General features: G+C 45.6%; 1 protein-coding gene across 1 annotated transcript in view; it reads left to right on the top strand.

Annotated features, from left to right (window-relative positions):
- Nucleotides 1-24,379, top strand: part of NDC1 (NDC1 transmembrane nucleoporin) — an 81,886-nt gene extending 57,507 nt beyond the window's left edge. The window contains exons 13-18 of the mRNA XM_082264859.1: nucleotides 2,612-2,733; nucleotides 5,803-5,853; nucleotides 8,057-8,120; nucleotides 11,525-11,625; nucleotides 22,858-23,018; nucleotides 23,831-24,379. Coding sequence (XP_082120985.1) covers nucleotides 2,612-2,733; nucleotides 5,803-5,853; nucleotides 8,057-8,120; nucleotides 11,525-11,625; nucleotides 22,858-23,018; nucleotides 23,831-23,894 — 563 coding nt within the window. The 3' untranslated portion in view covers nucleotides 23,895-24,379. The remainder of the gene's footprint in view (nucleotides 1-2,611; nucleotides 2,734-5,802; nucleotides 5,854-8,056; nucleotides 8,121-11,524; nucleotides 11,626-22,857; nucleotides 23,019-23,830) is intronic.
- The last annotated feature ends 807 nt before the right edge of the window (nucleotides 24,380-25,186 follow it).

Genomic DNA, 25,186 nt, shown 5'->3' with positions numbered 1-25,186 from the left:
TTCATTCCCTCTACTACACAAGCAGCCTTCAGACAGTGGGCAATTTTGGGACTAACTAAAGCCTCATCGCTTTATGACAATATTACCAACCATTTCAAATCTTTTCGAGTGCTGAGACAGGAATTTAATCTGCCCTCTTCTCATTACTTTTTCTACTTACAAATGACTTCCTTTTTGCGGACTTGCTGCAGATATGGAACAAATCCATTTAAACCTTCCTTTTTCTTATCAAAAAGAATATTCGATTTCTATTCTATATAAGCGTTTAGTGTCTCATTCGTTGGGTAGGATTCAACAGGTATTATTCCAGAAATGGTCTCACATTCTGGGGGATGAAACATTACCGGAAAAGCTTCTTAAGAGTTATAAAAGAATACACTCTATTATTATTTCTGAAAATTGGCGGGAAACTCATTTTAGAATAATGCATCGGGCCTACTATCCTTTTCGACATTGCCCAGATGATCCTACCCAAGCGCAATGTCCGTGGTGTAAAGTCGCACGGCCTACACTTTTTTACATCGACTCTGGGAATGTCCTCATATCAGCAATTTTTGGGACAGCATGCTGGGTTATATTTTTCTTATTTCGGGTACGGGTGTACTTAAGACTCCTACTACCTGCCTTTTAACTGCATATCCTTTTCTTCACAATGGACCCACCTCTGCCTCTTGGCAGCATGCAGAACGATTATGGCAAACTGGATTAACTCCACCCCACCAAATTTCTCACAGGTCCAACAATCTTTGCTGTCTCTATGCCAACTGGAAAGACTTGACGTTATGCTTTCCAACTCACGTACTACCCCGAGATTTCTTACCAGATGGAGATCATTTCTGGAATATACATTTTCAGAAGAGCGCTTGACAGATATGATACGCCCTTTTAGATTCACTGAATGGTATTCTTCTAGGGACACGGCCGATTTTTTTTTTTTTTGGGCAACATAAGGGTTGCAACCTAGATAGGCTCAGGCTGAATCTTGAATCTCCAATCCCCCCCCCCCCTTTTTTTCTTCTGGGGTGTTTTTTTTTTGGTGTTTGTTTTGATTTTTTGTTTCTTTTTCGTGTTTCTTTTTCGTTTTTTTTTTTTTTTTTCTGTTCTTTTTTTTTTTCCGTTGTCTATTTACGCAAAGCCTTGTAGTGTTTGACCCAAGTAATTGGCTACATTAACACTGCTTTATATTTTTTGTCTGATTTTGTATGTAAAAAGGAAAAAAAAAAAGAATGCCAACCCTTTGATCTTACCTTGGCTCTGTTTGGTTTAGCTGGGTCCTCTGCCCTCTTGGATGATGCGATATGCACCACCCTGAAGCTAGAGTATCAGCCTTCTATTTGTACTCTTTCCAGCCTTGAGTTTTATAAGGCCCCTAAAGCAGTAAAGTGTTTTCCTTTGCAATCCACTTTTCTAATTATTTATACATGTAGATTGAAAGTGCCCTAATAGGTTTGTCCTTGGCATCTGAGTGCAGATTTTGTTGAAAACTGATACATTTTTGGATCAGGCTCTATTTCACATTACCAAGGCAACTAATATTATAAGTGCATGCCGAAATGTTTGTGGCATGCAGTTAAATGGTAACAATGTGGTACACTGCAGCGAACTAAAACATTTCAAATTGGGTGTTTTTAAAATGGGTCTAACAGTGGCAAAGGAAAAAATGTCCCCTTTTTTTAGTATCACTAAAAAGAATTGTCCTCAAGTCGGGGGTGTGTCTGGATTAGAAAAATGTCCATGTGTCACTGAAAGGAAAATGTACCTGCATTGGTGGTGAAATAAAAACCATCACCCTCCCCCTAAACCCCTACTACAGAGCTCCTCTACCCACCACCTACTTGGTAGTCCACGGTGCAGCGGCTGCCAGGAGGCTGGGCTGTCATGCTGGGAGCACTGCATGTGAGGGGAAGCATGCTGTTGTAAACACAGAAGCCGGCACAGGAAGTTGGCATCTGTTTGTACAAGTGACAATGGTACACTGTGCTCGTGATAGAAGGGGGGGCTTTCTTTACATGAGTGACATTGCAGTCTCCCGTCTGTGAGGAGGGGAGAAGCAAGCCACTGGAGCTTTCAGTGCACCCCTACCTCTACATTGATGCTGCGCCCAGGGCATGTGCCTCTTCTGCTCCCCTCTGCTGGCAACAACCAGGGATTCCCTCACTTTGGAGGAATTTATTATCCCTTCCTGTTTTGGACTGGAAGTGCAGGGGAAACTCCCCAGGGGAAACTCCCCAATGGGACTCTCCCTCGCTCTTTCTAACTTGGTTGAGTTTTAACTCTTAATTCTACTTTAAGGCTTCCTGGGGTTGATTTTACGAACGGCAAATATAGGCTGTTCAAAGTTTCACTTCATAAAGACCGCAATATCACAACACGATAAAGAAAAAAAAAAAACAGCATTTTTTTTCTTGTACGTAATTCACCTCATTCACAGGTTCTGGGGCAGTGTCCGTTGCAAAGTGAATAAGAATATTTAGTTAAGAAAAGATTGTTAATAAAATAACCTCCCTCCCTTTCCGCCTGTGTCTTTCGGACGGGATTTTACAGTAAGTACAAAAAATCCAATTTTTTTTTTTTTTCCAGCTAAGGTGGTGCTTTTCTTTTTTATATGCAGACTTGGATATTCAGAGAAGCGGCTCAGAAACATCCCCTATCTCCCAGGTGGGCCCGGGACCTGTTAGCGGCAGTGAAGGGCCGAGCATCTTCTTTGTATGGTACCAAAACAGACAGGAGCAGGTAAGTGTGAGCAGTAGTTGGTGCAAGTTTGCAGCAATTAGTAATTAGATTCACAAAGCAAAATTCATCTCCTGAATGCTCCTATTAGCCTATCACTTTAATGAATGTCCTTACTGATCTATAGGAAAAGGAGGGAGTGGGGGCCAGTTCTCAAGATTACCAGGAAATCTCAAGCTGGCTAGTGGCCACAGATGAGGAAAGCGAAAATTCTTAGAAAAAGAAGGTTCTAATAAAATGTGTTTGGTTTTTTCCTAGTCATTAGTGGGGTCATATCAACATTTTTCAACCGTAGTGATGGCAAAATTCGAAGGAGCACGATGGAAAATTTTTGTCTAGAAATTTTTTTTTTTTAACGTTAAATGTTAAAAAAAGCAAACAAAATCTTCAGAGCAACAAACCAATATTCAGAGAATTTTTGCCTAATAACTTTTTTCCTAAGCATTTTTGTGCTGAATTCTAACCATCTATGGCCAGCTTTAAAGGGGAATTCTAGTCAAATTTAAAAATTTGCCCATGATTAGTGTGTTAAATATTATTACCTTTTTGATATTATTAGTTTTCAGGTTTGCTGATTGTCTGGTTCAGATTAGACCTTCTAAGCTACTCAATCAGCTACTTCCTGTTCTTCACCAACCAAGCTTTACTTGCTGATCTGAATTCGGCAGCTCTCAGGCACTTCCTAAAAAGGTTGTCGGTCTCTGTGTGAGAAATCTAGCCTAGCTTTCAGGAAACCCTCCCATCCCTCCCAGCACTGCTCCCATCCCTCCCAGCACTGCCCCCATCCCTCCCAGCCGTCTGCAGATTGTGCAGCAGCTCCTCTCTCCCAAGCCTCATTTTGGGGGGAGGGGGAGAAGTCATTCTGAGGCTGAAATGCTCACTGCACTGTATGCACCAACACATGAGAGACGCGCACACACACTGCGTACACCAACACATGACACACACTGCATGTGTATACAGCAAGACATGATACACACGCACTGCACTGTATACACCAACACATGACACACACACTGCACTGTATACACAAACACATGGGGGGGGGGGGGTTCTCTGCTTGTCATGTGTTGCAATAACACCACAATGTTGGATCATGTGGCGTTAACCACTTCAATACAGGGCAATTTTACCCCCTTCCTGCCCAGGCCAATTTTCATCTTTCAGCACTTTTAACAAATGCGTGGTCATGCGAAACTGTACCCATATGAAATTTTTTTTTTTTTTTTTTATAAAATTTTGTAAATACGTTTTTGATGGGCACAGATGAGTAGGCACTAATGTGGCGGTGCGGATGGGCGGCACTGATTGGCATCCTTTATAGGTACAGGTGGGCATTCATTGGCATCCTTTATGGGTACAGGTGGGCATCTCTGGTGGGGCACTGATGGGCATCACTGGTGGGCATCGCTGATGGGGTTTGCACTGATGAGCAATGTGCTGATTATGAGCGCAGCCCCCCCCCCCATCAGGGGAGCCGTTGATTGGTTTTCCTCTATCTGCACCTTGTCAGCGCGAATGGAGGAAAGCCTATATACGGCACTTCCTGTTTACCATGTGATCAGCTGTTATTGGATACAGCTGATCACGTGGTAAAGAGCCTACAACATAGGCTCTTTACCTAGGTCTGAGGGGCGTTGTGTCGAGCAGACACACCACTGATTGCTGCGACGCAGGGGCGCGCACAAGGGGCTTATCCTGCTGGACGTCCTATGACGCCCAGTCAGGATAATACAACCACCCTGCGGCCGCCCTTTTGCATACGGAGGGAAGTAGTTAATGTAAAGTGATCATTGTAGACTCTGAACTGAGACCCCAGAGCCTTCCAGCTACACTGACAGTCCCCCCCCCCTGCGTCCAGCTCTCTTCTCCCATGGTAGTCTTGATTTGAAGCACTCCATAGCTATACTGTATATATGGACTGCACCTCCCAGCCCCCCCTGTGTCCTGTGTGAATGGGTCTTTTTTATTGATTTCCCCATGAATTAGGATGTACAATGCATCTTTACTGATGAGAAAACACTTGGCAGGAAACTATAAGTTCCTCCCATTCTGTATATGCCCACTGGCTACACAGGAAAACTGGAAGTGATGTCACAAGCCTTCAGTAACCACACCCACTTGCTGCTTTAAGACTCAGCAGGAAGAAGGATTGAAGTCATGTGACAGCACTGAATACTGCAAAATAAAGGTAGAAAAACTGGATTTTTTTTTCATTTTGAAACATAGGGCTGAACTCTGCTTACATTAATGATTGCAGGGGAGAATACAAGGAATAGTCTTTACTTCCACTTTAAACTTGGTATGCCCCCATGTGCAGGAGTCTTTCAAAGTTGTATGCATAGTACTGCCACAGCCTGTTGTAGCATTAGTTGGCTTATTTTGAGATGCAACTAAAGATATACACTTGTGATCAGACATTTTCATAGCACAAAACAAATTTCTATCATTACTCTTTTCTAGCATACCTTGTTCTTAAAGTGTTTATTTTTATACCAAAAAACAAACAAAGCTTTACAAACACCTGCTCTGTGCAAGGGTTTTGCACAGAGCACCCCAGATCCTGCTCTTCTGAGGTGCACCACGACACTCCTGGCTCCTCCCCTTCATCGGGTCCCCCACAGAAAACCGCTTACCATGTAGGCACCCGTAGCCTGCTGCATCCATTGGCACACACAGCGGGACTCGGCCCCATCCCCCACGTCACAGGATTTGATTGACAGCAGTGGGAGCCAATGTCTCTTGCTGCTATTAATCTGTCCAGTGAGGAGAGAGACAGCGCCTGGAGCCGCTGTGCTTGTGCACATCGCTGGATCGGATCAGGCTCGGGTGAGGAAAAAAGGGGAGAGGGTTCCAGCGCATAAGGTTTTTCACCTTTAATGCATAGAATGCATTAAGGTGAAAAACCTTGAGACTTTACAACCACTTTTTTTTTTTATTACTGTGTGTGTTATATGGTATAGGAGTGGGTGTTAGTGGATCTGAAACTAGAAAGAAAATTGAACACCTTTATCTCACTTCTGTTCTTGGTGTATTGATATTTTAGGCAAACCATTTTTTTTTTTCTCTCAGATCAAAAACTTCTTGTCAAAACGAGTCTTGATCATGTATCTTTTCAGCAAGGTAAGCTTTTTGGAGTTGCTTTTTCTACTTTCATTGAACATGCAAATGTCTAATGTGTATGCCATGCTTGAGGTTAATCATTGCTTGCTCTTTTGTATAATTGTTGTGCGTTTACAGGCTGTTGGTGAAAGATGCTTTCTTTCCAATGTCCCTGAAACCCAAAATTTGATTCCACTCCAAATCTTTGAATGGTCTGGTTCAGACATCTATGTGGGTTTTTTATTCACAAGTAACCGGCTCCAGCCATTTATATATGGAGTTCCCGTTCAGACAATGTATCCCTGTGCTCTCTGGTGTGCATCCTATGCTTACTTTGTGTCGGGCTAAATTTTTACACTATTCAAGCATTTCATTAATATTCCTAAGGAAAGCTATATTGAGAGAAATGTATAGGTTGCTCTTGACTTGTATGGGCCTGAGAAGGTGCAGCTTGCTAGCACCACATATCCCGGGCTCAGCTGCCCCTCCTGCAGCCTTGTGATGAGAATTGCAAAAGTTAAAAAAAAAATATTTAAAATGTATACTAGTTTGGGGGTTTTTTAAGGCTAAATTCACTTTTAATAAAAATAAATAAATGCACATACTTTTGCAGGTAAAATAAATTATGCATTTATTTTTTTCCTCTGCAGCCTGTAAGGCAATTGCACGCATAATCTGCAGATTTTGGATGTAATGCCAGGATCCTGCGGACTTAAAAATACACTGTCTGCTTATACCTCTTATAAATATGGGCAGGCAGTTACTGAATAGCAGGAAGAATCTATGAACTGCGAAAGCACCCACCAGTGCCGTCACAGTTCGCTGAGAACTACAAGCTGTTGCATTCATCGCTTCATGAGGCATGTATATATGGGCTTTATTAAAAAAAGAATAGCGCACACATGCAAAAGAAATGACTATCAAATATGAAGACAATCCATAAATAAAAATGGGTATTTGGTCCCACCATATGGCCATATCGTGCTCAAGCCCACCACTACGTCAAAGTACCCCATTGTCAGTGGGTCCTACACTATCCATTAAAAAGGGGTGAATCCAGCCTCTCTAACCCTTGGAGACAACACTCCTTGCTGGGATAGATGTGCTAATGCACTACAGGGGACTCCTCCTATATCTACTTGATAGTGGACACTGATAGAGTACAGGTGTGTGTGGGGGGTGGGCTGCTCAACCTCAGAAGTCTGGTCAGACCGAATACATAATAAACAAGCAAAAAGTTGGGGGAGCAAACCCTGAACATGTATTTCTAAATATGGATCTTATGGATAGTGTAGGACCCACTGACAATGGGGTACTTTGATGTAGTGGTGGGCTTGAGCACGATATGGCCATATGGTGGGACCAAATCCCCATTTTTATTTATGGATTGTCTTCATATTTGATAGTCATTTCTTTTGCATGTGTGCGCTATTCTTTTTTAATATGCATGTCGCTTGGTTCATAGCTGCACCAGCTTTAGAAATGCATGTTCAGGGTGTGCTCCCCCAACTTTTTGCTTGTTTATTATATATGGGCTGGCCGGTGCCTGTCGAAGGGGCATTATTTAATTTCGGTCAAAGCTGCACAGCTTGTTTTCATCTACAGACATTATCTGCATAGGCAGTTTTTGGTAAAGTTTAAAAAAAAAAAAAAATGTTCTGTAGTTTGCAGTTCACTACTTAGCTAAACGGCTCTAAAATCTCACATGTGCCTTTCAATAAATTGCTAAAATGTGAAATTACATAAACTGTAGGCAGTTGTGCCACTTAAACTACAGCAGGCTGCACTTTCTAATGTAAAACATTGAAAGTCACTTAGTCCTCTTTAGTATAAACTGAGAGTAAGTCCCCATTCGCCCCTGGAGCGTATCTTGTCTGCTCGCTCCCACTGTACGTTTTCCATGCACGACTCGCCTCTAGGGCAGCCTGTTCACTTGAAAGGGCTTCCCTTTGCACTACAAAGTACATCCAGAACCTATTAGGTTGTGAAGTGTTGGGCATGGGAGTCTGTGTTTTTGTCCTGTGTTTAGTAAACTTGCATGTGTGAATCTAAGGATCATCTTGGGATGATTTTCACTGTCTCTGGGATGCGAAGGGAATGGCGTGTACTGTGCAGGTTTATAAGTGTGTGTGTGTGTGTGTGTGTGTGTGTGTGTATGTGGTGGTGCTTTTAACACATCTGTTTTATATCACTAAGATGGTTTTTAATTTTTTTGTCTCTGTAGCACCCAGAGGCCTCCAGTCAAGAATTGTTTGCAGATTCACAGATTCATATCTGGGCTTTGGAAGGTGAGATTTGAGAAAACCAGTTTAGGGTCTGAACACAATAGAATCTCTCAAAGTTTTGCATTATTTCCAGGATGAGCTGCACACTGGCCTCAATGCCTAAAAATAGTAACATTTTACAAAATAATTTTTTCCCTACCCTAGCATATATCCCATTTCTGCACAGAGATACACCTAAGGAATCCTCTGAATAGGCAATCGCTTAGGAACAGAGCTCATTAGTTGGGATGAGTTGACAAATTCTTTCCATGGGCATCTCAAACTGAACATATGATGGAGAAATGCATTCATAGAGGTTGCTTTCAGTGTATAAAAAAAATTATCAGTGTTTGTCAGTAAACCCAGAGTCTCCTAGATGGCTAAACCATCATGCAAATCTTACCTAATGCCCCTCCTATTTATGGAGCCTCTCTAGTAGTCAGTGAATTTGTCCATTAAACTGAAGAACCAGGGAATGAGAGAGGGGTTGAAGGCTTTACTTTACAGGATTAGCAAATAATTGTGGATGTTTGATTTTTTTTTTTTCTTATATTTTATATTCTGTGCTAAAGTTGATCTTTGTATAAAATGTAGCCTCCTACTATGTAGGGTTTTTTTCTCCATAATCTTCTGCTTGCATTGTTCACCTTTTGTGACAGGGTTTATTGTATCATATCAACTAGTGATGAGTGCACACCTCTCCTGTAATTTCCTAGGTTTATATTCCATTAGCATTTCTATTAATCATGATATATGTTCACACAATCACGAAGAAATAATATTGTGCAGACATTCATTGCACGGTTCATGTAATATGTAAGATGCAGACAGTAGTGCTAAGATCATAGTATGTTAAAGCTGATGTCCTTATAATGTGCCCTTAAATAGTTAATTTGAGTCAAGCTGCCCTAAAACTATTTACTACACTAACTGAGCTTGCTAGGTGCACTGTATGAACTGTATGCAGTCTCCGCTGCATATAGTAAAGGGCTTGACAAATTTGCTTACTCTAGGGGCCAGTTTTATAAGTCGGCTGCCCAGCGCCAAGAACTGCATGTCTGGGGCATCGGGCAATAAGAATTGCTCACGCCTGATGCCAAGTGAAAAAAAAAACGTAAATTGTTTAAGATTTTGCAAATCAGTCAGTCATTTCTCTGACTGAGGGGGCCATGCGGGAGGAATCCACACCGCTGCTGCGGTGTAACCCAGGCGCCAGGATGCAATTTTCAGTCGCCATTGCGACTTGGCACCTGGGTTTTGTTGGGCCCTGAGATAGTATTTAGCACTGTGTTCCGGCATTGGGATGAGAACTTCTGTTAACTCCTGGAACACAATCCAATCAGGCTGATCACTGCTCAGCCATTCATGGGAAGCTTTTATATTCTATGAATGTTTACAAACCTTCCTCTAATTGGCTGATTTTAGAGATTGTGACATCATGTGTCCACCTCTAGGCAATTAAAGGAAGAGGAGTCTACATACAGTTCATATAGTGCGCCCTGCTTGGCTTAACCACTTCCCACAAACTGATGTACCTGTACACCCGCTTTAAGTGGTTGTACTGTGGTGATGCCTGCAGCTACAGGCATCACTCCGGTACCGTTTTTTAGAGCCAGCGGTCGGTTTTCTGGAGATAACTCCGCCGTTATCCCAGCAAGCAGGAGGGGACGTCCTAGTAAACCCAGGGATGTTTACATTCCCTTGTGACAGCAAAAAAAGTGATCAGACTTTTTTTTTTTTTTTTTTTTAAACAGTGTTAAAAAATATATAAAATATATTTTTTAAAGTGCCCGTCTCCGTGAGCTTGTGCACCAAAGAAAACGCATATGTAAGTCACGCCCACAAATGTTAACGGTGTTCAAATCACACGTGAGGTATTGCCGTGATTGCCAGAGCAAGAACAATAATTCTAGCAAAAGACCTCCTTTGTAACTCTAAACTGGTAACCGTTAAAAATTAAAGCGTCCCCTATGAAGAGTTTTCAGTACCGTAGTTTGTCGCCATTCCACAAGTGTACGCAATTTTTAACAGTAACATGTTGGGTATCTATTTACTCGGTGTGACATAATCTTTAATAATATACAAAAAAAATTGGGCTAACTTTACTGTTTTTTGTGTTTTTTTTTTTTTTTTTTCAGTGAAATTTATTTTTTCCACACAAATTGGGTTTGACAGACTGCTGCACAAATACTGCGTAAAAAAAAATATTGCAACGACCGCCACTTTATTCTCCAGAGTCTTTGCTAAAAAAATATATATAATGTTTAGGGGTTCGAAGTCATTTTCTAGCAAAAAATACCGATTTTTATCTTGTAAACGTGTCAGAAATAGGCCTGGTCCTTAAGTGGTTAAATAAACTTTTTAAATTTATATAAAAGGTGAAGATCAACTAATCCTATTCATTTTATATTTGTTGATGTAGAACACTCCAGCAGAATGGATTATATGCTATAAAAAAGAAGATGGTTGATATGTTTTCTGTAGTCTAAAGTGATCTGTTCTTTGTGTACCCCTTATTTATTCTTGGCACTAAACTGACCATACTCAAAGCTTATAGAGCTCTGTGATGAAGTAATGCTCTTTTGTTCGCTCTGCATCCTTGAGTCCATGAATAATGAAACAGTCATGTGGACAAATATATGCTTGGGCATTGGTCACGTGATGTACACTGACAGGGATGAAAAGCGGTCAGGTAGAACCTAGCTATAACATTTTAATGTAATTTATATCCAGACCTCAAAAGCCATAATTTCCCTATATGGATTATACATGAAAACGGGAGAAGATGAGAGGAATAATTCCATTTATTAAAAGCAAATCAAAGCAATCCACTCACATTCAACAGTGCCACCCCAACAATAACAATAGAGCTTATGTGTGAGAAGACAGCGCCACCTGCTGTCTGCAAATGGCTTTTCTCAATGTGGGATAACGTCACCTTCCGATAGCAACGCCAAATTGGTCACCTCATCAAGACGTCTTCAGGGGCCCCTTTTAACAGACATGTTTGATTATAGCACTTTAGTTTAAAGAGAAAATTGCACATTATAATGCTCACAGATTAAAAATGTTTAACAGTGTAACGTTTTATTGGGATTTTCTGCAGGGTATACAGGTAAGTAGAAAGGTACAAGTGATCATACAAAAAGAACACAAGAACAGCGGCATCTCACTTCCATAGAAATAAAGGGAAAGAATCGTGGTCTGTATTGTAGCAACAAAGTGTGGTATCATCATGGAACAATAGTAGTAGTTAAGTAAGGGGTTAACAAAGAATATGAATGCTGAAGTGCAAGGAGGGAAGGAGGAGGGGCAGCTCACAGATAATGAACTGGCTTGTTTAGCACCTGTTCAGGGTTTCCTGGATAGTATTGGCAGTTCCTTCTACTTTTTACCTGAAATTCTAAACTTGTTGAATGTCTTTTCAGGGTTGTCTCGTCTGGTGGCAGCCTCATTCTCTGAAGATCGGATGGGAGTGGTGCAGACAACATTGTCCAACATACTAGCCACACTTCTGAATCTACAAGAGGTAAGAGACACAGTGCTCATGCCTTAGCTACTTTGTTAAAGCTCAACTCCATTAAAGGGCAATTGTATAGGTGCAGTGTACTGCAAGCTTTTGCAAAGCATTTTTAAAGGGGTTGTAAAGTCAGGTTCCCCCCCCCCCCCCTAATGTATGCTATGCATGAAGATAAAAAGCCTTCTGTGTGAAGCGGCCTCCCCTGCACCCCCTAATACCTACCTGAGCCCCATCTCTGTCCACGAGTCCCTCGGCCGTCCAGGACTCTCACTCTTAATACACAGCTATGGCGCCATTGGCTCCCGTGGCTGTCAATCAGTCATTTAGCTGATCAGGAGAGAGGTGGGGCCAAACCGCAGCTCTTTGTCTGAATGGACAGACGCAGCTGCACCTCAACTCAGGTGACCCCCATAGGAAGCTGCTTGTTGTGGGGGCACTCAACAGGAGAGAAGGGGATAGGAGCAGCAAAGAGGGACCTGAGAAGAGGAGGATCCGGGCTGACCTGTGCAAAACCAGTTGCACAGAGGAGGTAAGTATAACATGTTTTGTTGTTTTATAAAAAACGACTTTACAATCACTTTAAGCTTTCAACAAACTTGCAGCATCTTATTGGAAGTATTTAAAGCAATATTCTGCTATAATTTTGTCATTTAGAATGACCAGCTCATAGCAGACTTTCACTAAGCTTCAGCATTACATAAAACGTGTTGTTTTGTGTACACATGGCTGTTTTACAAATTTGAACCTTGCGTGTACAATGTCAGCATGTATTTTTACATACAGCTGGCAAATGTACCTTAATGAACCTCTTGCTTTCAATCTTTTAATCTCCTGAACAGCAGCTCTCAGAGAAGACCGCAGCACTCAGACAGAGAAGAAAGGGCAGAACTGTTGGCCCTTTAGATTGTGCTGCATTGTGCATCGGTGACCATGTAGGGAATGAGGGAGTAGAGATGGTGTCATAAGTGTTATGCTGCTCATTGAGTTGCAAGCTTAGGGTGAGTGCGGGAATCAGGCTCTGTTTCTTAAGAGAAGTATCGCCAACACTTTTTGGCCATACACCTCTTCAGGGTCACAGGAGTGCAGTTACTTTTCTCTCCCTTGACCCAGAATCAGCCGACCGTGGACTAAAGCTATTATCAGCTGATGTCCCAGAGCTGCTCTAGAGGGATCCCGACCATATTGTTGGGATCCACCCAGATGTCTGACAGTTGGCTCCAGCTCTCAGTGCGCAACCGAGAGTGAAAGCCAGCTGTACAACTGCAAACATTTTGGCAAGAAGGACAGATCACATGTATTAACTATTTTCATGTAATTGGCTGAAGCTTAAGCCTAGCACACACAATGAGATTATTGGACACATGATTGTCCCTTTTTTTCTTTTTTTGCATGCTATTATTCATGTCAAAAATGAATAGGTCACTAAAGTACGAATTTTCTCGTACGACAGAATGAAAATTAGGAAGTGATGTCATGTATTTGAATTGTATTTTCGGAGGAAAACTGTACTGGTTGAACAAAAATCTTACGATCTGGTATTGTACAAGAAATTTTTTTTTTGTTTCGGACAAAAGCTGTGTAGTAATGATCAGATTATGGTATGATCGCTTCAAAAGCAATATATTTTCTCTGTCGCTCATTGACAGACGCAGTCCTCTTGATTAATATCAAATTGGGTTATACTGCCCTCTACAGGAGTAGGACACTAGGCAGAAGGAAAACGTTCTGGCCACACCTTAGGGGCAGTCCCAGAGGGTATATCCTCTCTCGCTCTGCTACAGGATGTTAGTGTTGGAGACTGCCAAGGGTAAAGGACCTCGTAACAGGCGAGGACCTTCCTTTTCCACTCATTAAAAGTTTGTTTGTTCCGCTGGGGCGGGCGATAAGGGGGAGCCCTCCAAAGCCCCTTCAGGGGGTTTCAAAGGGCGCTGGTCGGGTAAACAAAAGTCCGGCTCAGCCAAACCTGAAGATAAGACCAATACAGCCTGAAGGTGCGCCCCCACCCATCTCTGGGGTTGGGGGACGTCTTCACCGGTTTCCGGATCCATGGCTTTCCAGAATCCCGGACAAAGGGGTTCGCGAGGTCATATGGTCGGGATACAAGATCGAGTTTCGATCACTTCTACCGGTGCGATTCTTCCCTTCCAACATTCGACTATCCCCGGATCGCTTAAAAGCTTTGCGGGGGGCAGTAATGGACTTGATGCAACAAGGAGTGGTAGTTCTCGTTCCTTGAGCAGAACGTTTTCAGGGGTTCTATTCGAACATATTCACAATACCCAGAAAGGAGGGAAAGGTGCGTCCAATTCTGGACTTAAGAGCACTCAATCATTTTTGTCCGGGTACAAGAATTCAAGTTGGAAGTCCATCTGAACAGGGGTGGCCTCCCTGCATCAGGGGGATTTCCTGGCGTCCAGAGACAGCAAGGATGCCTAATTTCAGATCCCCATCTTCGCAGGACGTCAGCGTTTTCTTCACTTTTCCCAAAGATCATCCCTGGTTCCCACCAGGAGATTGAACTATCTGGGCCTAACTTTGGATACATCCTTGGCAAGGGTGTGTCTCCTTGCGGAGAAGCTCCAGAAGATTCAGTGAACGATTCGGATGTTGCTGTCTGTCAACTGGCCTTCCCTTCGGACTTACATGAGGGTCCTGGGACTGATGGTGGCCTCCTTAGAGGCAGTACCGTATGCCCAGTCTCATACCCGAATTCTCCAAAAGGAGATTCTTTTCAAATGGAATCGGAATCCCGATTCTCTGGACAATCGGATCCGGTTGAGCGAGCGGACCAGGGAGTCTCTGGTCTGGTGGCTTCGGTCTCCGATGCGCAGCCAGGGGAAGTAATTTCTTCCGATAGAATCCAGGTTACCGATGTATTGGAACTGAGAGCGATCAGACTTTGTCTGATTTACTGGACCGAGCAGCTCCAGGGCAGCCCGGTTCGGATCCAGTCGGACAATGCCACGGCTGTGGCTTATGTCAATCACCAAGGGGCACCTAGAGTGTCCTGGCGGCCATCGAAGTGGCCAGCATTCTTCGTTGGGCGGAACGGTTTGTTCCGGCTCTCTCCGCGGTATTCACTCTGGGGGTGGAAGATCGGCAGGCAGATTAGTTCAGCCGTCCGATTCTGGATCAAGGGGTATGGCCTCTTCATCCAGAGGTATTTCACCAGCTGTGCCTTCATTAGGGCACCCCGGAGGTGGATCTGTTGGCAGCTCGGCTCAACAGGAAGGTGCGGAGGTTTGTAGCCCGCTCCCGAGATCCTCGAGCGGACACAGCAGACGCGCTGGTCGCCCCGTGGGGACAGTATCAGCTACTGTATGCCTTCCCTCCTCTCAAGTTGCTGCCGAAACTTCTTCGCAGGATAGAGGTGGAGGGAATTCCAGTTATCCTGGTAGCTCCGGACTGGCCTCGTCGACCCGGGTACGCAGACTTGGTCAGGCTGGTCGCGGACGCTCCTTGGAGACTTCCTCTCAGGGAGGATCTGCGGTCTCGGGGACCGATCTTCCATCCTGCTTTACAATCGCTGGCTTTAACGGCCTGGCTATTGAGATTCCGGTGCTGAAGGACAAGGGATTGTCAACTTCAGTTATTCCTACTTTAATTAAAGCAAGGAAAGCGACTTCCAGAAAAGTCTATCATCGCACATGGAAGTCTTATATTGCGTGGTGTGAATCCCTTGGATTTCCTCCACGTGCCTATTCGGTGACCCGAATCTTGGCTTTTCTGCAACAGGGGGTTGAGCAGAAGCTGGCCTTGAGTACTGTCAAGGGTCAGGTTTCAGCGTTAGCAATTTTCTTTCAGAAACCTTTGGCTACCCATTCCTTGGTGCGGAATTTCATCCAGGGGGTGCGGCACCTGGCTCCGCCAGTGCGTGCGCCCTTACCGCCCTGGGATCTTAATTTGGTGTTGTCGGTTCTTCAGAAACCTCCCTTTGAAAATATCAGGGAGATTCCCTTGCTTACGTTATCCCAGAAGGTGGCCTAATTGGTGGCCATTATTTCTGCACGCAGGGTGTCAGAACTGGCCGCATTATCCTGTCGTTCCCCATATCTGGTGGTTCATAGGGATAAGGTGGTTCTTCGTCCGAATCCATCCATCCTTCATTCCTTCCTAAGGTGGTTTCAGAGTTTCATCTGAATGAAGATATTGTGCTACCTTCCTTGTGTCCTAAGCCCAGTCATCCTCAGGAGTTTGCCTTACATTCCTTGGATGTGGTTCGGGCAATCGGGGTATACTTGAAAACTACGGACTCGTTTCGTGAAACGGATTCACTTTTTGTGATCACGGATGGCCCCAAAAAGGGGTTGCCTGCATCTGCCGCGGCTATCTCCAGATGGATCAGACAGACGGTGGTACAGGCTTATTCTATTAAGGGTCAGAATCCTCCGTTCCCTGTTAAGGCGCACTCCACTCGGGCGCTTAGTGCTTCCTGGGCCTTCCGCCATCAGGCGTCAGTGGTCCAGGTTTGCAAGGCGGCTACCTGGTCGTCGGTTCATACCTTTACAAAATTTTATAAAGTTGATGTGTTGGCATCGGCGGATGCCTCTTTTGGCCGCAAGGTTTTGCAGGCCGCAATTTGAGGAGACCATTGGTCTACCTCGAGGGTTTTTTTCTGTTGGGTTTTTTAGTTGAGTCTCATCCTTTGGTTTGATGAGCCTTTAAGACTTCTAGTCGGCACCGGTTGAGCCTTCTGGATTTAAATTTTGATTTCTGTTATCCCACCCCTCATTTGTGGCACTGCTTTGGGACGTCACAATTTGATATTAATCAAGAGGACTGCGTCTGTCAATGAGCGACAGAGAAAAATGGATTTTTGTAAAATCTTACCGTAAAATCCTTTTCTCTTAAGCTCATTGACAGACGCAGTACCCGCCCCTCTACTTTTGAGTTGGGTTAAATTCTCTGACACTGCTTTGTGACATAACTAACATCCTGTAGCAGAGAGAGAGAGAGGATATACCCTCTGGGACTGCCCCTAAGGTGTGGCCAGGACGTTTTCCTTCTGCCTAGTGTCCTACTCCTGTAGAGGGCAGTATAACCCAATTTGATATTAATCAAGAGGACTGCGTCTGTCAATGAGCTTAAGAGAAAAGGATTTTAAGGGAAGATTTTACAAAAATCCATTTTCTCTTACGTCCTCCGACAGTCGCCGCCTCTTCATATTCGTCACATATGGGGTATTAGACTTTGCTCCGAAGGAGTAGCTAGGCAACAGAATATGTTAACAATAAAGCTTTAACATATCCCACCCTCAAGGGGTGGTCCCCTCAGTCAATACCCTCCTACTTCCTGCAACCATATCTCAGTTTTAATGTCTAGCTTGTCAGGAGTGGCTGGCTCTCTCTGTGCTGGGACTTTTTGTCCCAGACTCTTTCTTCTTTTTGATATTTTGTTTGAGTTTTTCTCTCTACCTTTACTTAGCTGTTATTTTTGTCAGCATTAGTTAGTTCTTCGGACGAAGAGGATCATGCGGACTGGGTCTCGGGCTGATCCCCCTGGTCGCAGGTCGTGGGTCAGTGGCTTCCCAGTCTGCCATCGAGCGTTCAGCCAGGTAACGCTCCTGGCACGGTGAACGACCCATCCCTGTTCGGTGCAGGGATGATTGGTGAGGTGGCTACCTCACCGGACGCTGTGCGGTTTCTGAACCGCCATTGTGTGCGTCTTGAATTGCGACTCTCCCTGCCTCATGTGCAGCGGCTTGTTCGCCTGTGCGGGTTCCCCACGCCATGTGAGGTAAGTGTATCTATGTGGGGACCTGTCTGTCTGGGGGGGGTCTCAGTCTGGGACTGTGTAACCTGCCTTTAATCACACTGCTTGTCTCCCTATATCTCGGCTGCATGCTGTGGGCTGCAAGGGGGGGGGGAGTTGTATGACACTGAGTATGTCAGGCTGGGCAGTGTGAGGAGCTGTGTGCTGTGGGGCATGTTTTTAATGGCATGTTGGGGCATATACAGCGATCGCTGCGGCGATCTAACATGTATCCATATAATGGGATAATATTGTGTGTGATTTTATGCACTGTGGAGCGGCGATTTCGGCGCCAAACGGCGCCATTTTACCGGCGCCCGCTCCGGCCGCATGGTTTACATGCACGGCGGCCATTTTCTTGTAGCCTCCATAGGCTTACATAGAGCGCCCTGGCAGCATCACTTCCTCTCTCCTGGAAGCACCGATCGAGGCAGCAGCAGCAGCGGAGTCTCCTCAGGTTTTATCCTTCTATTCCTGTGTTCCGTTGCCTGTATTCAGTCTGTATATTCCCTGTGGGGGTCTCATTGTGCCTGAGTGTGGTGCGGTGGGCTGCGCTTGCCGCGCTTGCTGTAAGGGGGCAGTTAACCCTTGGTTGTCTGGCATACAGGGGCAATGGATTCTCAGGAGGGCAAGTTTCCCACAGTATTGGTGGAAAGCCAGGGGACCGCTGTTTCCCCCCCAGGGGGGGATTTGGCCACTATTGTGGCTGGCCTTGCTGCACAGGTGCAAATGCTGGTGGCTGCTCAATCTACTAAACGGCCCAGAGTTGCTCTGTCCTCTGATTCTGAGGGTGAAGGTGATGGGGCTGTTCTGGCGGGGACCCCCCTATCGGGGTCCCGCTCCTCTCTTGATCTAGTGGGGTCTGAGGTAGAGGCTGAAGTTGAGGGGGTTGATAATTCTCCCCCTGGCTCGCCTGAAGAGCTTGCAATCATGGATGAGTTGATTGCTTCCATTAAGCAGACGCTACGTTTGCAGGACGAGGTGTGTCCCCCAGCTGCCTTGGCGGCTTATGGGACGCAGAGAAAACGCAGGACGCCGCAGGTTTTTCCCTGCAATGCTGATTTTCAGCGCGCTGTTAAGGACCAATGGCGCGATTTGCGCAAGCCTTTTGCGGTACCAAGTAAATTTAAGCTGCGTTATCCTTTCTCGCCTGCCACTGATGAACGGTGGTGTGTGCCTCCGCCAGTGGATCATGCTATTGCGGTTTTGAACAAAGCCACTGCGATCCCTGCAGAGGGATCCCCTGTTTTCCGTGATGCCACGGATAGGAGACTGGAGTCTCTTGCCCGTCATACTTATTCTGTTACGGGTTCTATGCTTAAGGCTCTGTTTGCTTCTCTCATGGCGGCCCAGGCGATCGCAAGTTGGACGCAGATGCTTAGGCGCGTCCTAGTGGCCGATTCGGCCTCGGCGGCGACCCTGGATATGGTGGATCAGATCCACCAGGGTGTCATGTATCTGTGTGATGCGGACCTGGACCTGATTCCGTTGGCCGCGCGTGTGCACAGCGTGGCGGTGTTGTCTCGCCGCCTGGTTTGGTTGAAATGTTGGTCGGTGGACCAATCTTCACGTAAAACCTTAGCCAATCTGCCTTATGATGGGTCTCGCCTTTTTGGGGAGTCCCTGGATGTGTTGATTAAGGGGATTACCGGGGGTAAGAGCACTCTCTTGCCCCATTTCCCCAAGGCTAAGGGGGCTTCTGGGAAGAAGCATGCTCATTTTCGGCCCCCTCAGGGGTCCTTTCGTGCCTTTCGGCCGCACTACAAGGGCAAACCGTTCAAGGGCCAGGGCTCTCAGAAGAAACCCTGGTCTGGGAAACAGAAGTCCGGCCAATCCGGACCTGCGGCCCATGACAGTTCGGCCTGAAGGGGCGCCCTCACCCAGTTTTGGGGTGGGGGGACGCTTGCTCGGTTTTCTTCAGCCCTGGTTGGCCCGTGTGCGGGACAGATGGGTTCTGGAAATCGTTCGATCTGGTTACAAGATCGAGTTTCTCTCTCGGCCAGAGAGCAGATTTTTTCCCTCAAATCTACAACTGTCTCCAGAGCGCCTGCGGGATCTGCACCTGGCGGTGCGGGACCTGAGGGCTCGGAGTGGTGGTTCCGGTGCTTCATCGGGACAGATTTCGGGGGTTTTATTCCAATCTGTTCACCGTGCCCAGAAAGGAGGGCAAGGTTCGTCCAATTCTGGACTTGAAAGCTCTGAACCGCTCTGTGCGGGTTCGCAAGTTCCGCATGGAATCCCTGCGCTCGGTGGTGGCTGCCCTGGTTCCGGGGGAATTCATGGCCTCCATCGATTTGAAGGATGCGTATCTTCACATCCCCATATTCGAGGGTCATCAGAGATACCTTCGATTTGCCATTGCGGAGGATCACTACCAGTTCGTGGCGTTGCCCTTTGGGCTCGCCTCGGCTCCGCGGGTCTTCACCAAGGTGCTTGCACCGGTTCTGGCATTATTGAGAGCCCAGGGCATTTCTGTCCTGGGGTATCTGGACGACATTCTGATTCGGTCTGCGACCAGTCAGGGTCTGGAGAAGGACCTGTCTGTCACGATGCAAACTCTGCAGGAGTTCGGTTGGACGATAAATGTTCCAAAGTCGACACTGAGTCCGTCGGTTCGTCTTCCCTATCTGGGAATGATACTGGACTCGGTGCAGGCGAAGGTCTTCCTGCCGGAAGACAAACTCAGGACTCTTCAGGAGGAAGTCAGGTCCCTCAGGGACGTTCCGAACTCGTCTCTGCGGACGTGTATGAGATGTCTGGGATTGATGGTCTCGGCTTTCGAGGCGATTCCTTTCGCGCAGTTTCACACGCGGGGTCTCCAGGCGGAGATCTTGTCCAAGTGGGACGGGCGACCTCAATCTCTGGATCTTCAGATCTCGTTGAGTCATCGCACCAGGGAACACCTTCTGTGGTGGCTCCAGTCCCCGTTGGTGTCCGGGGGCAAGTCGTTTCGTCCGATCTCGTGGACGATAATCACCACGGATGCCAGCCTGTCGGGCTGGGGTGGTGTTCTGGGCGTTCTGTCCGCCCAGGGGACCTGGTCGGAGGGGGAGTCTTCCCTCCCGATCAACATTCTGGAATTGCGTGCGATAAGGCTCTGTCTTCATCGCTGGACGGACCGGCTGCAGGGCTGCCCGGTTCGGGTGCAGACGGACAATGCCACGGCGGTGGCCTACATCAACCACCAAGGGGGCACCAGGAGTGCCCGAGCGGCTCGAGAAGTGGCCGACATTCTGTCTTGGGCCGAGACTCATGTCCCGGCGATAACGGCGGTTCACATTCCGGGAGTGGAGAACTGGCAGGCGGACTATCTGAGTCGCCAGACCCTGGATCAGGGGGAATGGTCTCTCCACCCGGCTGTCTTCCAGATGTTGTGCGCGAAGTGGGGTCTTCCAGATGTGGACCTGTTCGCGTCTCGCCTCAACTACAAGGTGAAGAGGTTCGTGGCAAGGACGCGCGACCCTCGGGCAGACGCGTCGGACGCGTTAGTGGCCCCGTGGCATCAGTACAGGCTGATGTACGCGTTTCCACCGATTCAGTTGCTGTCCCGGTTCCTTCGCAGGTTACACTCGGAACGCAGCACGGTGATTCTTGTGGCACCGGACTGGCCTCGCCGGTCCTGGTACGCAGACCTCGTGAATCTGGCGGTCGACGCCCCCTGGCGTCTGCCTCTTCGGGACGATCTACTGTCTCAAGGACCGATTTACCATCCTGCTTTACAGTCGCTGGCTTTGACGGCCTGGCTGTTGAGACCGAGGTCCTGAAGGAGAAGGGTCTCTCTCCAGAGGTTGTTCATACCTTGATCAACGCGAGGAAGTCTTCCTCGGGAAAGGTTTATTACCGTACTTGGAAGGCCTATTTTGCCTGGTGTGAGTCCAGGGGGTTTTCACCCCGCACGTACTCGGTTTCCCGTGTGCTGTCTTTCCTTCAGACGGGTGTCGATCAGCGTTTGGCGCTGGCTACGATAAAGGGTCAGGTGTCTGCGCTGGCCGTTCTGTTTCAACGTCCCGTGGCTTCTAACTCCTTGGTTGGCGCTTTTATTCAGGGTGTGCGGCATCTGGTTCCTCCTAGGAGGGATCCTTTGCCCCCTTGGGACTTGAATCTAGTCCTGTCTGTGTTACAACGTGCTCCTTTTGAACAGATCAGGGAGATCTCGTTGTCTATGTTGTCCAAAAAGGTCGCCTTTTTGGTGGCGATCACTTCGGCTCGCAGAGTGTCGGAACTGGCGGCTTTGTCCTGCAAGTCTCCGTACCTGGTTGTTCATTTGGATAAGGTGGTCTTGCGACCTAATCCTTCTTTTCTGCCGAAACGAGTTTCGGAATTCCATCTTAACGAGGATATTGTTTTGCCTTCGTTGTGCACGAAGCCTAAACATCCAAAGGAGGTGAGATTGCATTCTCTGGATGTTGTTCGGGCGATTAGGGTTTACCTTAAATCGACTGAGTCTTTTCGAAAGACGGACTCCTTGTTTGTTCTTCCAGAGGGTCCTCGGAAGGGCATGGCGGCTTCCGCCTCTACCATTGCCAAATGGATCAGGCAGACCATTGAACAGGCCTATGCCTTGCAGGGGAAGGTTCCCCCTGTGCCTGTGAAGGCGCACTCTACTAGATCTCTGAGTACGTCTTGGGCCTGTCGTCATGGGGCTTCTGTAGCCCAGGTGTGTAAGGCGGCGACTTGGTCGACCGTACACACTTTCACAAAATTCTACAAAGTAGATGTTCAGGCATCGGCGGATGCTTCCTTTGGCCGCAAGGTTCTTAGTGCGGCTGTTCCCTAGGGTCCCTTGTTGGGGACTCCTGGCTGTTGGGATAAGTTTTGTATCCCCTGGTTTTTTTGTCTTTTCCTGGGTTGTTGCTCCTGTTGAGCACTTATTTTTGCTGTTGCCCAGCTGGTTTCCTTCCTTTGGTAAGGTTCCTTTCTTTGATGTGGAGACTGCGTTGCCTTTCGGCGCGGATGCGTTTCCCACCCCTCATGTTTGCACTGCTTTGGGACGTCCCCATATGTGACGAATATGAAGAGGCGGCGACTGTCGGAGGACGTAAGAGAAAACGGAATTTTTGTAAAATCTTACCTGTAAAATTCCTTTCTCTGAGTCCTCCGACAGTCGCCGCCCCCGCCCCTCTTTTGGGGTTTGAATGTATACTCTACTGCTATTCCACTAAAACTGAGATATGGTTGCAGGAAGTAGGAGGGTATTGACTGAGGGGACCACCCCTTGAGGGTGGGATATGTTAAAGCTTTATTGTTAACATATTCTGTTGCCTAGCTACTCCTTCGGAGCAAAGTCTAATACCCCATATGTGACGAATATGAAGAGGCGGCGACTGTCGGAGGACTCAGAGAAAGGAATTTTACAGGTAAGATTTTACAAAAATTCCGTTTTTTTTTTTTTTTTTTTTTTTTTTTTTTTTTTTTTTTTACGATATTCTAATAGTGTGTACAGGGCTTTGGCCTTATTTACTGTTGCTGGTTTTTACTTGTTTGTTGCAGGCAGTAGAGAAGCATTTTAAGCTCCCACATGTATCCAGCAAGCCTGCCAGAGCTGCATCGGGTTTGGTAGATTCCTCCTATAAGACACTACGATTTGCCCTGCGATCTACTCTAAAGACTGCAATCTATAGGATAACCACAACGTTTGGAGAGCACTTACAGTATGTATTTATCCACTTTTTATTTATCCACACCAGCTATCATACGTCTTCACCCCTTATCTTCAGCAATATGTTTGTCATTACTCAAGATAATAAAGTAATACACCCCCCCCCCCCCCTTTCTTCTTTTTTTTTTTTTTTTTTTTTTTAGGGACTAGCTAGACTTTCTTTTTGACAATATTCTCTTTATTCTTTAGACAAAAAAATAAGTAGTAAATTGTAAAAAGAATAAATTCAACCTTGAGAGAAAAAAAAAAATAGTTTTACTGTAAGTATATCTAGACGTTGTCCTGTTTAAAATGAATACAGAACCTGGCAGTTATTCAATGTAACACTGAAAAAAACAAAAAAAAAAAACAAATAAAAATTAAAGTTTTTGAAATGTGTAAGCGGTAGTAAACTGCGTTTTGATTAAAAACAAACTGGTTCCCCCCCAACAGGCTCATATCCTTATGTTTTAGTATATACCACATTCTAGCACAATATGACAAACCTAAAAACCAGGTCCCTTCAGCTGTGCCCTGTCACAGCTGACAGGGATTCCATTTTCACCCGGTCTTCCTTTGGGTTTCATGGGCTCTGGCCATTTGGCTGAGCCGCAATGATGTCCCTCCCACAGCGCAGCTCTCTCAACTAATCCTTGTTGGGCACAGAGTCGGAGTGCGGCCATCCAGACATTTTTGTTTTCCCACATGGTTGATGGTGAGAAAACAATTTAAATGTGGTGTTTTTTTTTTTTTGTTACCATTATTAGGATGTGTTTTGAAGTTTTTATATAAATTTAATAGACTTTTTTAATTTTTCCTACTCAGCGCCATCCCAGCGTCTGCAGAACACCGGAAGAAGCTGCAGCAGTTTCTCGACTTTAAAGAATGAAGCACTGATTGGGAGTCTTCTCAAAGCAGTGTAATTTGTAGACTACCAACCTCCCGAGAGTCCTTGGAGAGAATTTGTCACACAGTAAAATACCAAACCTGGGAAGCCTCACATGGAAGCTGCTTTTGTTTCTAGGCTGCCTTCTAGTTCTGATTGAGAAAATGGCCCCAACTTTCTAGAGCTCCTAACAAGCCCATCAAGCCCAGTATCTGGAGAATAGCCACTTTCTTGGGAGGATTATCTCTTGTCTAAGACCGGTTCCTTTTTAACATTTATTTGGAAATACAGAAAAATGTCATAAGTTGACTTTGTTACTGAGTCTATTTATTGTCTTACTGTAATTCAGCAATGTTTGTTTCCATTTATGTTCCTTTCTCTATTCTACATTTTTTCTGTTTGTAAATACTATGAAACTTTTTTTTTTTTTTTTCTTTAAAGTGCAATCAAATCTACAATATTAAAGGTGAATAAATGTTCAGACAGCTTCATTTATATCTTATCATTGTGATTGCAGTCATAATAGTAAGATCATGGGAAGCTATCAATGTGCTATGGTCCAAAATGAAATCTACTAGGAATAAAAATTGAGTGCACCCCAAGGTTTTAAAATGTTGCCTATGCATATCAAGTTCAGAAAACCTCCTCCTGCTTCAGGACTACAAACCCAGTGAATAAAAGGCAGTTATTATCATGTATATAACATTTTCAAGGGTAAGTGGAAATACTTAACAAAAGAACAATTCATAATGGTCGCAAATTACATTTATTAGAGCAACCCATTGTCAATATTTTAACACTGTGCCTAATAAACTTGATCTGCACTATCAACAACCTTGTGGCACTTTTTTTTCCCCCCTCTAATTGTGTAGAATATGATGTGTAGCATTCAAGGACCCAGCAAAACAATGGTCTTTTTGATGTTGCAGCTCCAATCTTAGCGGATATCATTTTGAATATAATCTTAATGTTGAACTTGAATTCGGACCGCAGGGCTCTTGCCATAATGTGCAAGTTTGCACAGCATATTTGTATGCTATGGCACACGTCACATATTCCTCCTAAAGTATCCTATATAGGCACAACTCAATTGCCGCTTCTGACATCTTCTGGATCCAGACTCCTGAACGGTCTTGATTAGCCAGCCAGGAACGATGTAACACGTGCATGTTAGTGTTACTTTATCCTGGCACCCACATTGTGCTGAGATTGTACATGGACCTTCACATGTGTGGCTCAGAGTACAAGCAGGGGTGGGGAACCTACGTCCCGGGGGCCGTATGCGGCCCTCGAAG

This window comes from Pelophylax lessonae (genome assembly GCF_965119305.1).
Source record: "Pelophylax lessonae genome assembly, chromosome: 8".
NCBI lineage: Eukaryota > Metazoa > Chordata > Amphibia > Anura > Ranidae > Pelophylax > Pelophylax lessonae.
This window is presented reverse-complemented; position numbering and strand designations above follow the sequence as displayed.